We start from the raw sequence: 16412 nt of genomic DNA, 5'->3' as shown, positions 1-16412 counted from the left end.
GAAGTATTTCACTGTCCATTTCTACTACCATGTTGGCCATAATTCTTAAACACTCTTTACTGAATTTCTGTTACTAACCTGGTCCAGAGGTGTCCTGCCTCAAATGTCCTTTTTTTTTTTTTTTTGTAGCAGCAAATGATTAAACTGTCTGTGATAACCGTCTGGGTAGGAAGCACTGGGAGGTGATCTTTGAGTGTTACATTAATGGTACAAGGCATTAAACAAAGTAATTAAATATTGGTGCTATGCATATGTCAATATAGTGTACTATCTTACAATTAAGGACTAAGTCTTTGTAGGTTCTGAAAAATATTGCATAGAAAGACAATTACTATGCTTTATTTAAAATCTACCATATCAAACATACGGCTCTTTTGCAAAGCATCATATTAATCCAAAAAAGATGAATTAATATTTTTCAAATAAACACAAAATAAACCAATTAATTCTGAATAAGTAGTAACAACTTTATTTTAACTCAACGTGCTGAAATGCAAAAAATATTTTCAGCAAAAAGATACAAAAAGTATGTATCTCACCATTAACATCAGCTGATTCAAGAGGGCTGAAAAATTCAATATATGTCTTTATACACTTGAATCTTGAAAATCAATTTCCTCCAAAACTAATTTTTAAATAATTTTAGAATTTCATTTTCAATAAATGGGACACACTTAAGTTATTATCTTCAGTCTAAAAAACTGAATGCAAAATTAACTGGGTTACAGTATACAATGATAAACTCTAACAAGAGAAAAAGATTTAAATATAAGAATTCCTTTTCAAACAAAGTCCACATACTGCAAACAGAAGACACGGTGTGGTGATTTCATTCCTAGTAAAGAAGTCTTACATAAGGGAGGCACTCTGTATTTGTTCAACCAGACCAAAAACTTACATCATTCCATGAACACTTAAATAAGGTAGAGTTCATATTATAAAAAAGCTTTTCAAAATACTCTTGTGTGCTGAGAAGTGCTGACTTTATAATCTGAGAACACTAAAATAAATCCACCCATCCACCTTATTTTGTAAGAATATACTGAATCTTTTTATTTTTTATCCACGAATGTCCAAGTCAGAATATTTCCTCTCTTCAAGTATATCTGCTATGAAAAAGCTTACTGAGTTGGGTTTTCAGAAAATTTTACTTACCGAACAAAGTTCCTGTTCTATTTTAGAAACGCTAGATATCTATGATCCAGAATTTTAAAAGAATTCTGCTTAGATTTTAAATGTATGCACAAAACACAAGAGTAAATAAATTAATAATCATATTTAAACAACTTAAGCTCTAACTTGGGTTTAGTTTAAAAACAAGCCAATAATATTCATGAAAACTTTTAAAGAGATCGTCATTAATATTTTAAAACTTAATTTTATAATTATAATTACATAACCTAAAAAGGCACTGTTTTCGCATTTCATCATGCAGTAAATTGGTCACATTTTTGAGAATTATAATTTCTTCTGCCAATCAACTGCCCACCCCAAATAAAGCATATCTAAATAAAAAATTTCAACTAACCTGAACTTTCACCATTTAACTGAGCCTATTTTCAGGAATTCACTGTTTAAAACATACCATATACAAGCCCAGAGAATATAATTACATACAACACACAAATGACCACATAATACATGCAAGGTTCTCCAAATACTATTTCAAAACAATGACACATGAGTTTTCAAGGAGGTAATATTGGCAAGCCATAATATTATGGCACCTTCATATTTGTGCTCCAAATACCAATACACGTTAAAATTAAAAAACAGAAAAGGCACAAATACAGTGTTCTGAACCATAGTCTAAAGAACAGTTCTCCAATGGTTATTTAAAACCACTCACTAAGTTTCTAAGGAGAAGCCCTGTTTAGGTGACAAAAGGGAAACAGGAACAGGCTGATAGTTTAGAAGGCAAGAATATTCTGGTAAGAATCTGTGGCTACTGAAAACAAAGCGTGTGGTTTAAAAATGAAAAAAGAAAGGTTATTAGAGCACTCATTTCAGAATACACGAACAGTTTTCTTTTTAATCATGGCCACGAGAACCCATGATACTAAAAATACACATAATAAATAAAAAATAAATCAACTACCATATGATTCTGTTAGTATAATGGTAGGGCATAATATTATTTGTAAAGTGGACATTTCTACAAACATGGATAATCTTACAGCACAGTGTTTGACATTTTTGGTACAAAATGTGCTACCAAACTTTAAAAAAGAAAAAGTAAAGTAAATAAGGACAAGCTGAAATGTTATACAGTATTGCTACTGAAGTCACAATGGTTAGAGCTGATTCTAGCAATGAATTAATTTACAATGTGCCTGTGTACATTTAATATAAATGGATACATCAGTATTTTTTAAATATGTGACAACAAAATTTTATAGCCTGAGTATTTCTTTTTCTTATAAGACCCTGGCAAGATCTTCAATTAAAATGTACATGTATGTATATGTGTGTATGTACATTTTTAATATTTCATATTGTAAACTTAATGGGTTCAATCTTATGGTAGAGTTAAGGAAGTGAGTTTTTGCTCCCCAAAATGCTCTTACATAGGTAGAGTCTATTAATAGGCAAGAATCCTTCTTCTAGCCCAAGGGATTCTTCCAATTTCAAATTTAAGTTAACATAAAAAGACTCAAAATACACAGAAACTAATCTGAAAATACGATCTTTTCAAACTCCAGTTTTTGTGGATAACAAACACTTGTCAGTGTTTGCTTAATATAAATATGAACCATTCTTTTGTTATATTAGCACTGCATCAGTGAATACATAATAAAGAGATAAAAATAAAATCTATTTTAAAACATGAGGTTTCATTTTTTGCCTTTTGTCTTGAACTCAAAACTAAATAAACATATTATACACATTTTAATCAGAAGAATAAAGTTATATATGCAAATATATAGGTATGTGCATTTTTTTCCAGTGACACACTTTTTCCTTTGTGGTGAAATATAAATCTTGCCTATAAAGCATCTTGCCACTGTTATAGTAAAGCAGATGCAGTGACTTGACACTGAACTTTCCCCTTCTCTGGGAAAATGCACCAAACAGACCTCCAAACTGAACAGTGCTATCAAACACCAAACAAGTAATATGTGTTTAAAGCTAAAATTCATTTGTAATAAAGAAATGGCCCATGAAAAGAAGTTTATAAATAATTTATCCTGTTCACATTATGCAGAATTTCCATATCATCCACAATGTTAGTACAGTAACTGAAACAGTAAGGAGAAAGGAGTTGGGGGGGGGGGACAACACATGTTTAATAGTGTGGCCTGACATGTTCTAATGGTTCTCTCCTTTAGTGTGCACATCTCACAAGCAAACAATATCAGTTCACTGCTTTTAGAAGGAGAGTAGACTGTCCAGGATTCATTTATTGTTCAGGTGCCATCTCCAAGGTATGATAAAACATGAATAAATTCAATAACGAATATGTGAAATTCAAACCAATTTAACTATAATCAATCATGTGTTTCTTATTATCACAAACATCCCACTTGCCTCAATCTGTCTTAAAAAATTCTTTCAAAAAGTTAAGACACAATTAATTATACCTTATTAATTCCCTCAAAAGCAAAAAAATATATGTACCATTCAGCATACAAAAGTTACACATTAAAAGTGCATATATATCTTTCTTAATTGGCCCACTCACTCAATTTACATTTGGTCATTCTTACTTTTAACATGTACAGAATTCTTCATATAAATGTAGGTCACTATAAACTTAAAAAAAATGACTTCAGCACAAAACATGTTTTCTTCTTGTTGAAACCTTAACCTCAATCAGTTCTCAATCATTGTAAACTTGGGATAACCCCAAAAGGAAACACAAACAGTTTGTTATGTTTCTATTGGTTTGCTGGAGTTAACATACCAACAAACATTACAAATTTCACTAAAAATTTAGGCCAACTCATTGCATATTTGCCCCCTGAAATGAAAATTAAATTATAATTGAAGCAATGTATTGCCATAACTTACCTTGATGGTAAGCAGGTTCTCCTGTAGTCATAGAACTTAGACTGAAGACACTACAGGTAATCTCCAATACAAGTGCTTTAAGGAGAACCTTTTGAGATAGCAAAGGACAAACCCTATAAAACTCATTTCGTTTTTCTCAAAATAATGGAAGATCCTTTTGAAACTTAATATCTTCAGTTATCCATATTACTGCATTATGGAGCTAGTGCAATCCTGCATAGCCTTGGTCAAAATGACAAGGCACAATAAAAAAAAAAAAAAAGAAAGAAACTAAAGTATATGAAGAAGAGAAGTCACTGAAGATAATTTAAGGCCTTGAAGTGAATTAGAGTATAATCAGTCTAATTTAAAGCTGAAGAATAAACCATAAATTATCCATCTGAAAAGCAAGCAATATGCTTTTTCAGCTTCTGTTCTGTGGACAAGTTAACAGAAACAACTCTTGCTTATGGTTTGTATATTAGATTCCTTCTGGACCTGGAGAAGTAAAAGTCAATTCCATTGTTTTACAGTTCATGGAAGATTTCAAGACTGTTTTAGCCGTTTGCGTGGAATGCCAAACTGTGGACACTGTGCGGACGCTAGTGCTCGGAAGGCTTCTGCTACTAAATGAGGGTGAGACTGAATCATGGACTTCCATCCTGATGTTTCCATTATGTCTGCTGCTTGGCTGAAAAATAAAGAGAAGTTTACCCAAGAGTACTTTTCAAAATGCACTGCTGCACTGTCAAGTTTTTTTTTTTTTTTTAATTTTTTTATTAATCAAAAAAAAGAAAAGAAATTAACACAACATTTAGAAATCATTCCATTCTACACATGCACTCAGTAATTCTTAGTATCATCACATAGATGTATGATCATCATTTCTTAGTACATTTGCATCGATTTAGGAAAAGAACTAGCAAAATAGCAGAAAAAGATATAGAATGTTAATACAGAGAAGAGAATTAAAATAATAATACTAATAAAAAATATATATATAAAAAGGAAAACGAAAAAAAATAAAAACAAAAGATACAAACACACAAACAAACAAAAAACCATATTTCAGGTGCAGCTTCATTCAGTGTTCCAACCTAGTTACATTACACTTAGGTATTATTGTGCTGTCCATTTTTGAGTTTTTGTATCTAGTCCTGTTGCACCGTCTGTATCCCTTCAGCTCCAATTACCCATTATCTTACCCTGTTTCTAACTCCTGCTGGTCTCTGTTACCAATGATATATTCCAAGCTGATTCTCGAATGTCGGGTCACATCAGTGGGACCAAACAGTATTTGTCCTTTAGTTTTGGGCTAGACTCACTCAGCATAATGTTCTCTAGGTCCATCCATGTTGTTACATGCTTCATAAGTTTAGTCTGTCTTAAAGCTGCATAATATTCCATCGTAGGTATACGCCACAGTTTGTTTAGCCACTCGTCTGTTGATGGACATTTTGGCTGTTTCCATCTCTTTGCAATTGTAGATAATGCTGCTATAAACACTGGTGTGCAAATGTCCGTCTGTGTCTTTGCCCTTAAGTCCTTTGAGTAGATACCTAGCAGTGGTATTGCTGGGTCGTAATCCATTCTGCCATTCTATGTCTCTTGATTGGGAAATTCAGTCCATTAACTTTTAGTGTTATTACTGTTTGGATAATATTTTCCTCTACCATTTTGGCTTTTGTATTATATATATCATATCTGATTTTCCTTCTTTCTACACTTTACTCCATACCTCTCTCTTCTGTCTTTTCGTATCTGACTCTAGTGCTCCCTTTAGTATTTCTTGCAGAGCTGGTCTCTTGGTCACAAATTCTCTCAGTGACTTTTTGTCTATAAATGTTTAATTTCTCCTTCATTTTTGAAGGACAATTTTGCTGGATATAGGAGTCTTGGCTGGCAGTTTTTCTTTTAGTAATTTAAATATATCATCCCACTGTCTTCTAGCTTCCATGGTTTCTGCTGATAAATCTACACATAGTCTTATTGGGTTTCCCTTGTATGTGACAGATTGTTTTTCTCTTGCTGCTTTCAAGATCCTCTCTTTCTCTTTGACCTCTGACATTCTAACTAGTAAGTGTCTTGGAGAACGCCTATTTGGGTCTATTCTCTTTGGGGTGAGCTGCACTTCTTGGATCTGTCATTTTAGGTCTTTCATAAGAGTTGGGAAATTTTCAGTGATAATTTCTTCCATTAGTTTTTCTCCTCCTTTTCCCTTTTCTTCTCCTTCTGGGACACCCACAACACGTATATTTGTGCACTTCATATTGTCATTCAGTTCCCTGATTCCCTGCTCAAGTTTTTCCATTCTTTTCCCTATAGTTTCTGTTTCTTTTTGGAATTCAGATGTTCCATCCTCCAGTTCACTAATTGTAGCTTCTGTCTCTTTAGATCTACCATTGTAGGTATCCATTGTTTTTTCCATTTTTTCTTCTTTGTCCTTCACTCCCATAAGTTCTGTGATTTGTTTTTTCAGATTTTCTATTTCTTCTTTTTGTTCAGCCCATGTCTTCTTCATGTCCTCCCTCAATTTATTGATTTGGTTTTTGAAGAGTTTTTCCATTTCTGTTCGTATATTCAGCATTAGTTGTCTCAGCTCCTGTATCTCATTTGAACTATTGGTTTGTTCCTTTGACTGGGCCATATCTTCAATTTTCCGAGCGTCATCCATTATTTTCTGCTGGTGTCTGGGCATTTGATCAGATTTCCCTGGGTGTGGGACCCAGCTGGTTGAAAGGTTTTTCTGTGGAATCTCTGGGCTCTGTTTTTCTTTTCCTGCCCAGTAGGTGGCGCTCGTGGCGGTCGTCTGTCTGCGGGGCAGTCGGCCCGGAAAACCGCGCTTGGAGGCGGGGGTCGCTGGCCACCGCGGCTTGGGGGAGTGCCGGTCCAAATTGCCCAGCTGGCCCGAGATGCCAAGCGTGACGGGAGGGCTCCGCTATCCAACGTTCCCAGTCAGACCGGGGAGCCACGTGCGTGGAGGGGGACCCAGTCGCCAGCCGCCCCGGCCAGGAAAACGTGCGCCCCTCGGGTATCTCACCGCAGTGGATTCTCCCTGCCCGTTCAGCCGTTCCAGAATGGGGTACGCTGTCTTTTTGGTCTCTGTCGTGACTCCGGGAGCTGCTTCGTATTGTTTCTCTTTCTTTAGTTGCTTTTCTGGAGGAGGAACTAAGACCCGCGCGTCTAAGCCGCCATCTTCTCCAGAAGTGTCAAGCTTTTTTAATTGTGGATTTAGTTATACTTTGATTGCGGCATCTACCTCTGGGTATTCAAACCATTTGAAATCATTAAATCATTAAAATATCATCTTTATCTTTCAGTTACAAGTGAAACTGTGAAATCTTTCTGGAAGTTCTGCTCTTCTGAAGTTATGTGACACTGGCTTCCAGAGTTCTACTCCCATTGCTACCATTTTTGTACTGGCTCTTACAAGAGCTCCTCTCGTCTTCTACCAACCCTTACACACAGGATTTCTTTAAAGGTTCAACCTTTACCTTCTATATGCTTCTCACTTTACATGTTTTATTCATTCTATCTCATCTATTCTTCACAGTTTTAACTATCATAGTCAATGTTAGTAACTAATAATTTTCTAAATCTGAGGGCTTCCCACAAAGTTCAATTTTAATTACCTCTCTCTTCACTTGAATGTGCCTCATGAACTATAAATTCAGGATTGTGAAATGAGGACTCATGATCTCTCTCCCCCCAAACTTATTCTTCCTTTGTCATTTCCAATCAGCTAATGCTTCCATAATTCATCCAGTGATTCAAGTCAGAAATCTCAGTCATTCTAGACTCTATCCTCTCCAATCAACCAATAAAATTCTGTTTTAATTCCCAAAGATGTCTTGAATCCCTAGTTAAGGTCCACATCATTTCACATTTGTATCATTACAAGTCTCCTAATTTGTTTTTTGGCCTCCTTCTTATGCCTCTCAAATCCAAATCCAGCTCCAACAATGCTGCCTTAGTAACATCAGCATGACTGTATCATATCCTCTTTTTTTTTTTTTGCATGGGCAGGAACTGGGAATCGAACCTGGGTCTCTGGCATGGCAGGCAAGAACTCTGACTACTGAGCCACCATGGCCCGCCCTGTATCACATCCTCTTTTACTGTTCCTCATTGCCTGTAAACAGATTCTTTAGAAAGGGAAATAGGCCCTTAATTACTGTTTCCCTAGCCTTTTTCATCCTACTCCCATGCTCTGGAATTTTATACTCTTGGTACTGAACCGCTTATTGTACCCTACGTAAATATGCTCTCACTGTACAATCAAAACAATACCTAAATGTGTAAGCAAGAATTCTAGTTATCTTTGCCTCCTCTCTTCTCTCCTTCATACCCCTCCACCATCCTCATAAAATCCAAATATTCATCTTCTCTCTATCCCCACTCCTTATAAAATCCAAATATTCATTTTCTCTCTATCCCCATTGTTACCAATCAAGTTTAATTTTACCCTTGATCTTTTGCCTGAACAATTTCAGTACATTTTCAACTTAGTTGATCTGTATTTAACCTGTCTCTCCCATCCACTCCTTCCCACCAAACCTTCTCACAATCCATTCCCCATCCTGCATGCAGAGATACTGTTAAAAGTGTAAACCTGATGATGGTGCAATCCGGGGTAAAACTCTTTACTGTATTCCCATTACTCTTCAACTGATGCCTAAAAGCCCTAATGTTGTTTACAAGGCTTTGGAGGCCTGCTTCTTTCGCTTATCATAACCTCTCCTTCTCTCTTTTACACTCCACACTGGTCTTTATCACCAAACTTTGAAAATCTCATTCCCTTTTTCTGGGATATGCTCTCTCACCTCTTCACCAGGAGAACTCCTATCAATACTTCAGTTCTTTACTTACACCACACTCCCTCAGAACAGCTTGCTCTAATCCCTATGTTAGGTTAGATCCCTTTGCTATATGCTTTTATGGGAATACTATATATAAGCTATCATCACACTAGATTGTAATTATTTGTGTAATGCCTATTTATCTGCAAGTCTATCTAAACCATATACCCTATGAAGGCAGATGATGGCACAAAAACATCTGTCATGTTAAGTACTATATTCTCTCAACTGAGTATAGTGCCTTGGGAGCTTACAGGCAATAAATAAAAGTATCTGTCAAACGAATGACCAACTACTGGTTCATACACATCTACAATGTGTTTGTTACTTCTTAACTTTGCTAACTCCTATTCATGTTTTAAGACTCAGCTCAGTTATCTATAGGAAGCCATATCTAAACTTCCAGGTTTAGCCAAAAGCTCTGCACATATCCTTGTAACATACTATGAACCATATTATAATGAAATGATATATGCATGTATCTATCTCTTTCATTAAATAAGTTCTCAAAAACAAAGAATTTTCTATCACAATTCTTTTTATATCTAGCACTCTATCCTAGTGCTTGAGATATAGCAGAAGCTAGGCAAATGCCTGTTCAACTACACAGTTGAAAAAAATAATCCATTGTTTTTACCTGACATCAAATTACCAGTGTGTCATTACGTTTCTAATTTCAATTAGTTGTTCTGAATCACTTAAATACCTCTTATACAGCTGACATTTATTTTCATCTATTTATTTAATAAGTATTTATTAAAAGCCTTTACAAACAGCATAGCTTCTCTAGCGAGAATAAAATAAGCAAACATTTTTTTGACAATGAAAAAGTTATACGATTATTTTATATTTTCTTTAAAAAGTAAGACTAGAGTTTGAAGGTAGCAAAGTACAAATGACTGCAGAATTGCCATTTTCCTGCCAATCAGTATATTTTAGATTTAAATGAATTACAAAAAGTAGAAGTCACCTCAAAAATGAAAGAAGAAAAAAGATCGGAATAATAAATTACAACAGTCCATTTTCAGAAGATCCAGACTAAAAGAGAGATGTAACTACCTCAGCTCTCACAATTTTACCAAGGGGAAAGTTCAAATTGTCAGCATTTTGGGAATACTATGGAATACTAGGGAGCTAGAGTAATATAGCATATGATGCAAAGTACTTGGCTAACCTAAGCCACGAATTACCATTTGGATGTAAAGACTTTCTCGGGCAAATCTAAAGGGCATATTCCTCATATGATAAAATGAGCATTTCTCACATTTTTAGAACTGCTTTCTAAAAGGGCAGGGACTGAATCTTTAGCAGCTGCTGAAATACCTGGACTCAACTATATATATTAATTATATGAGCAATGTGCTTAAGTAATAAGAGTGTCCATCCCAGTTAGCAATTTAAGAGATGCATAGCCTCAAGAAAAAACTTATTTAAACAGAAGCACAGCCTCAAGCTTATTTACACGGAAGCATAGCCTCAAGAATCCAAAAAACAGTCATATTATTTCCTTAAATAACTGGCCATTCATTTCATATAACTAACCTCTAGATTCATAACTACTGTATATGAACAAAAGGCTATGCAAACAATTAGTCTTATTTACACAGATAAACTTTAAGTTAGAAACTGATGCCATCTTACTTGCTGTTCCAGTTTTTCCCATCTTTACACCCAAGTTGTCGAAGTACACTGCACCTGCATTGAAGATTTAAACACATTTAAAATAAGTCCAGTGGAAGAATGCTGAAGGTGTCATGCCCACTGAAATATAGGTGTCGCTTACCTATTAATAAAGTCTATGGCTTGGGCTTTCAACTGCTCTGCACTGTGCAAATCTGCAAGGACAAGGGTATCAGCAACATTTTCTACTGTGAGATTACTACACAAAGCTTCTTCACACATGACCTTCAGCCGTTCCAGTGCATACTATCCAAAAGGAAAACATCACCATTAAATATTTACTGATGGTTCCAAGTTTTAAAACATGCGATATTTTTAAATTTGAAAACAAAGTTATTAAGCACACTAATTTTGGACTGAGAGTTCTTTAAATCTGTAAATTATTGTTTTAACCTAAAATGAAGAAAATGTGAATAGATTTATTTAGGAGGAAAACATTTTAAGGAAATTTCAATTTGTATAACTGTAAACTACAGTTTACGCTAAAAGGCTCGTTTATTACTAAAATTTATTAATAAGAATATTTCTCTTCTCTGCTATTTCAAACACCAGAGTACACTGCATATCGATTCAATCTTGAATTCTGAAGAACGAATTCATTATAAAGCTAAACAAATCATACTCAAACCCATTAAACATTCTTGGATTAGTGTATTTTAAAATTCTTAATAGCCTTAGCGAGGTATACCCACAACACCACAGCCAAGATACTAAAAAAGTTTCAACACTAGAAGAAACTTGTGCTTTTTTTGTAGTCACACTCATCTCTTTTCTAAACCCTTGCACAAATCCCTGGCTCCTGGGAACCACTAATCTTCATTTCTCAAATTTTATCATTTCAAAAATATTATATAAACCAAGACATATAGTAAATAAGCTTTGGAATGAACTTTTCTACACTCAGCACAATTCCCTAGAGATAGGGTGTTTCATGTATTAATATTGTTCCTTTTTATTGATGAGTAGTATTCCATAGTATCAATGTACCACCTAGCCACTCACCAGCTGAAGGCATCTGGGTTGATTTCGGTTTTCAAGCTATTACAAACAAAGTTGGTATAAACACTGGTGTGTAAGCTTGTGGCTTAATGTAAATTTTCACTTATTTGGGATAAAATAAATGCCCAAGATGGCACTGTTTTTACATTTCATGTTCAGATTGTTCTTGGCATATAAAAATAGAATTGATTTTTCTTTTACCTTCCAATCTTGCTAAACTTAATAGTTCTAGTAGCTCTTTTTTATATTTTCTATTGTAGTTTCTACATAGATGATCATGCTGTCTACAAATATAGTTTTATTTCTTCCTTTCCAATCTGGATACCTTCTATTTATTTTCTTGACCTAATGATTCTCCAGTATAATGCTGAATAGGAGTAGATATTCTTATTCTGTTCCCAATCATAAGGGGAAGGTAGTCAGTCCTTACCCGGTTTTAAGCATACTTCCTTTTATTGTGCTTCACAGATACCGTGTTTTTTACAAATTAAAGTTTGTGGCAACACTGCATCAAGCAAGTCTATTGGCACCATTTTTCAAAACAGCATTTGCTAATTATATGTCTGTCACATTTTAATTAAAGTGTGCACATTAGGTCTTTTACATATATTGCTATTGCACACTTAATAAACTACAGTACAGTGTAAACATAACCTTTATATGCACTGGGGAACAAAAATTTTCACACGATTCACTTTATTGCTGTGGCATGGAAAGGAACTCCCAATATCAACAAGGTCTGACTGTAAATATGATGTTAGCTCCAAGTTTTCACAGATGTTCCTTAGAAGTTTGAGGAAGTTATCTTCTATTTCTAATTTGATGAGTTTTTATGAGGAATATATATTGGATTTTGTCAGATGCTTTTTCTGCAACTATTGGATAATTATATGATTATTTTTTGTTTGTTAATGTAGCAAACTATACTGATTAACTTACGAATGTTAACCCGAACTTACATTCTGGGACAAACCTCGCTTGGTCATGATGGCTTCCTTATTCTTTTCATATTGTTAAATCCAATTTGCTAACATATTCTAGGATACTGGTTTACAATTTTCTTTTGTTTGATGTCTTTTCTGCTTTTGTTATCAGGGTAATGCTGGCCTCACAGAATAAGCTGGGAAGTATTTGCATCTTTTTAATTTCCTGGGAAAGTTTGTGTAAAATCTATTGATTTCTTTCTTAAAAGCTTAGAATTCACCAGTGAAGCCATATAAGCTTGGGGATTTCTATATGGAAGTTTTTAAATTAAAAATAAATTTGTTTAATAGCTCTATCTATTCAGGTTATCTATTTCTTCTTGAATTTTTGACTTTCAAAGGACTTTTAACCATTCCATTTAAGTTCCCTAATACACTAGGAAAAAACTATACTATATTCCCTTAATAGCCTTTTAAGTGTTTGTAGAATAAGTGATTACATATCTCATAAATGTATTATCAGTTGTCTAATTTACAGAAGTTGCTATCTTCTTTTTTTTTCCTCATCAACCAGGCTAGAGGGGTTCACCAATTTTTTTTTCAAAGAACAATCTTCTGGTTTAATTGATTTTCAACAGTTTTGTTCTCTATTTCAATGATTTCCATTCTTATCTTTATTATAGCCTTTCTTCAGCTTACTGTGGGTGCAATTTATTCTTTTTCAGTATCTTCAGAAGAAAGCTGAAGTCAATAATTTCAAGCCTTTCTCCTTTTCTAATCGAATTTAAGTACTGCTTTAGCAGCATTCCACAAATTTTGATGTTTTGTTTTCATTTAGTGAAAAATTGTTTTCCCTTTTGATTTCTTCTTTTTGATGCCTGCGTTATTTTGAAGTGTATTATTTAGTTTCCAAATATTTCAGGATTTTTCAGATTATCTTTCTGTCAATGATTTCTAACTTAAGCCCACGAGTTGAAACCTTTTAAATCTATTGAGATTTGTTGTATGCCCAGAATATCACCTCTCTTAATAAATATTCTATGTGCACTTGGAAAAAAGTATACTCTGCAGTTGCTGGGTTAAGGTTCTATAAATGTAAATTATGTCAAATTGATTCAGTGTTGTTCAAGTCTGCTATCTCCTTACCGTTTTTCAACCTATTTGTTCTCTATCAATTATTAAGAGAGGTGTGTCGAAATCTCTGATCAGAAATATAGTTTGTCTTTTTCTCCTTGAAGTTCTATCTGGTTTTATTTCATGTATTTTGAATCTTTTATTAAATACAAAGACATTTAGCATTATAATTGTCCTCTAGATGTCTTGATTATCATTTTGCAATTACACTCTTCATCCCAGGTTGGCTCTAAAATCTTGTTTGATATTGATATAGCCATTCCAGATATCGCTTGATTAATGTTAGCATGGTATATTTTTATATCTGTTAACTTTTAATCTATTTGTGCCTTTAAATAAAATGGGCTTCTTACATATAGCATAAAATCATCTTGTTATTTTATCCAATCCAAAATCCCATCAAATTTTGAAAATTTTCAACAATTACTCTTCAAATATTTTTTCTATCCACCCCCACCTCTTCTCTTCTTCAGGGCCTCCATTACATACATATTAGGCCACCTGATGTTGTCCCACACCTTACTGATATCTCTTCATTTGGTATAGGTGGGTATTACATGTGTCTTATATTGGATATTTTTTATTGTTATGCTAATCTTTTTGTCTGCAATGCCTACTCTGTTGTTAATTCTATTGAGTGTATTTTTCTTCTCAAGAAATTTGATGTCTCTACTACATTTCTGAACATCTAGAATAGAGTTTCAGTAACTGTTTTACTGCCTGCTAACATCTGTTTTAGTTCTAGGATGGTTTCAATTGGTTATTTCTTTTCTCTTCATTATGGGTTGCATCTAACTTCTTTGCATTCTTGGTAATCTTTTGACTGTGTGAATTTTGTCTTATTAGGTGCTGAATATTGTGAAATTCTGTATGTTTCAGATTTGTTCCAGGAAAATTTATTTCTGAGAAGCCAGTGTTACTCTTTTGGGTTTTACTTTTAAGTGTGTTAGACAGGACCAAAGTAATGTTTACTCTACGACTAATTATTCTTCAATACTCAGGCAAGACTATTTTGAGTGCTCTACTCAATGCACCATGAATTATGAAGTTTTCTTGTTTGGCTACTGTGACCAGTCAATACTCCCAGTCTTTTATGAGCAATGGGGCACTATTGTGTATAAACCTGTTGGATAGTTCTTTCCCCAGTCATGGGTAATCTGTTCACACACATACATTGTCTCTGCTTAATACTCCAGGGAAGACTATACAGATGTCCAGTTTTATCTTTATGCAAATCTCTCCTTCCCAATATTCATCTTATAAACTCTATCTGCTTTGTTCTTCCTGAATTCCCAGCTTCATCATTTCAACTCAAAGAATGTGCCTGGCTCTGTCTGGGTTCCTTATCTGTTTTGTGTTATAGAAACTCTCTCAAGGCAGTAAGTTGGCACAATGGGTTTTCCAGGTTTTAGTGTCCTTCACTGTCACATATCCAGTGTCTTGAAAACCACTGTTCCATACAGTCTATATATTTTTTAATTTTTCACTATTTCAGGTGGGAGGGTAAAGTTGGTCACTATTACTTCAGCTTGGCCAGAACTAGAAGCAACAATATTATATTTAATTTCCTGGCTGGTCTTCAAGTATCTTCATTAAAACCAAATTAGTATAAAAAAGTGATCAGCCATCAAACCATAGCTAAAATAGTAAATTTATAAATTCTGCTTGCAGTCTTTGTAGGAAACAAGAGACACAAATATCTAATAAGACCTTTAAGAAACTGAATGACAGTATTTGGGTGGTAGTATAATTCAGTGTTCCCTGTTGCTTAATCCATCCATGCACAACAATTTTTAAGAAATCAAGATCATCAACTTTACAGAAATTCTGCATAACACTGGGGATTTTAATTAAAACATAATGAAAAGTAGGATACAGACTATTTAAAGGGGACACAGTTGTTTTATTGCTTTTTTTACATATTTGTAAAGCTTTCACATGAGAGAAGACAAGCGCTTATGGTAAATGATGAAATACATAAATGGAAATTACATCATAAGAATGTTCCTCAAAGGGCACGAAATTATTGACATAACAGACAATATTCCCAGTTCTATATGAGTGCTGGGCACTGTGCACGTAATATTTTCAAACAGTTCTTCCCCCAGTCTTGAGTAGTCTGCTCACATCCATGGCATAAATCAGGTCACTTAAAAGCCAAAAATCTAAGAATTAGATTCTCAGATAATTTACTGGCTATGTTTAAAATAAACAGACTTTTCTTATGTATTTTAATTCTTATGTAATTTTCTTATGTATTTAATTCTTATGTATTTTAATTTTAACACAGAAATTAACTTGTTTGAGTAACCCAAATGGAAAAAAATTATATGGTATTTTATTTCATTTGTAGGTTTACATTATCTACTGTCTTTTACTGTTAATTTCAGTGATAAAATGCTTCAATATATTTGGTATTTTCAAATTATTATATATAATACATAACTCTAAATCATTATTACTAAAAATGAATGTGACATTTTCAAAATTGTTTTTTATGAACCTTTGAAAATAATGCCGATTATTTAGCTAAATTCCTTTCCAGGTTAAAGATAAAATTATTCAAAGTGTACATTTATTTCCTTAAGTCCCTTCAAATTTACAATCATCTTACACCTATACTATGAATTCAAGTTTAGCAAATATATTTTAATTTACCAAAATCACCGAATGCCCTGACTTGTCAAAGTATATGCATATGTATTCACGTGTGTTCATGTGTATGTATATGTCTGTATAAAATGCTGGAAATCAAATTTATGTAATAACTTTTTAAATCAGAAATCACGTTAGAGTATAAATAAAGCCATTTACTGCACTCAAGGAG

General features: G+C 33.9%; 1 protein-coding gene across 5 annotated transcripts in view; it reads right to left on the bottom strand.

The window, feature by feature from the left end:
* Positions 1 to 446: 446 nt before the first annotated feature.
* Positions 447 to 16412, bottom strand: part of SPOPL (speckle type BTB/POZ protein like) — a 69532-nt gene continuing 53566 nt past the window's right edge. For all 5 annotated transcript variants that reach the window (XM_077153682.1, XM_077153683.1, XM_077153685.1 and 2 more), the window contains 3 exons: positions 10633 to 10775; positions 10491 to 10544; positions 447 to 4681 (listed from right to left, as the gene is read on the bottom strand). In XM_077153682.1, coding sequence (XP_077009797.1) covers positions 4537 to 4681; positions 10491 to 10544; positions 10633 to 10775 — 342 coding nt within the window. In that variant the 3' untranslated portion in view covers positions 447 to 4536. The remainder of the gene's footprint in view (positions 4682 to 10490; positions 10545 to 10632; positions 10776 to 16412) is intronic.

The sequence above is a fragment of the Tamandua tetradactyla genome, chromosome 3, assembly GCF_023851605.1.
Source record: "Tamandua tetradactyla isolate mTamTet1 chromosome 3, mTamTet1.pri, whole genome shotgun sequence".
Taxonomy (NCBI): Eukaryota; Metazoa; Chordata; class Mammalia; order Pilosa; family Myrmecophagidae; genus Tamandua; species Tamandua tetradactyla.
Note: the sequence above shows the minus strand (reverse complement) of the source record. Positions and strands in the feature narration are given on the sequence as shown.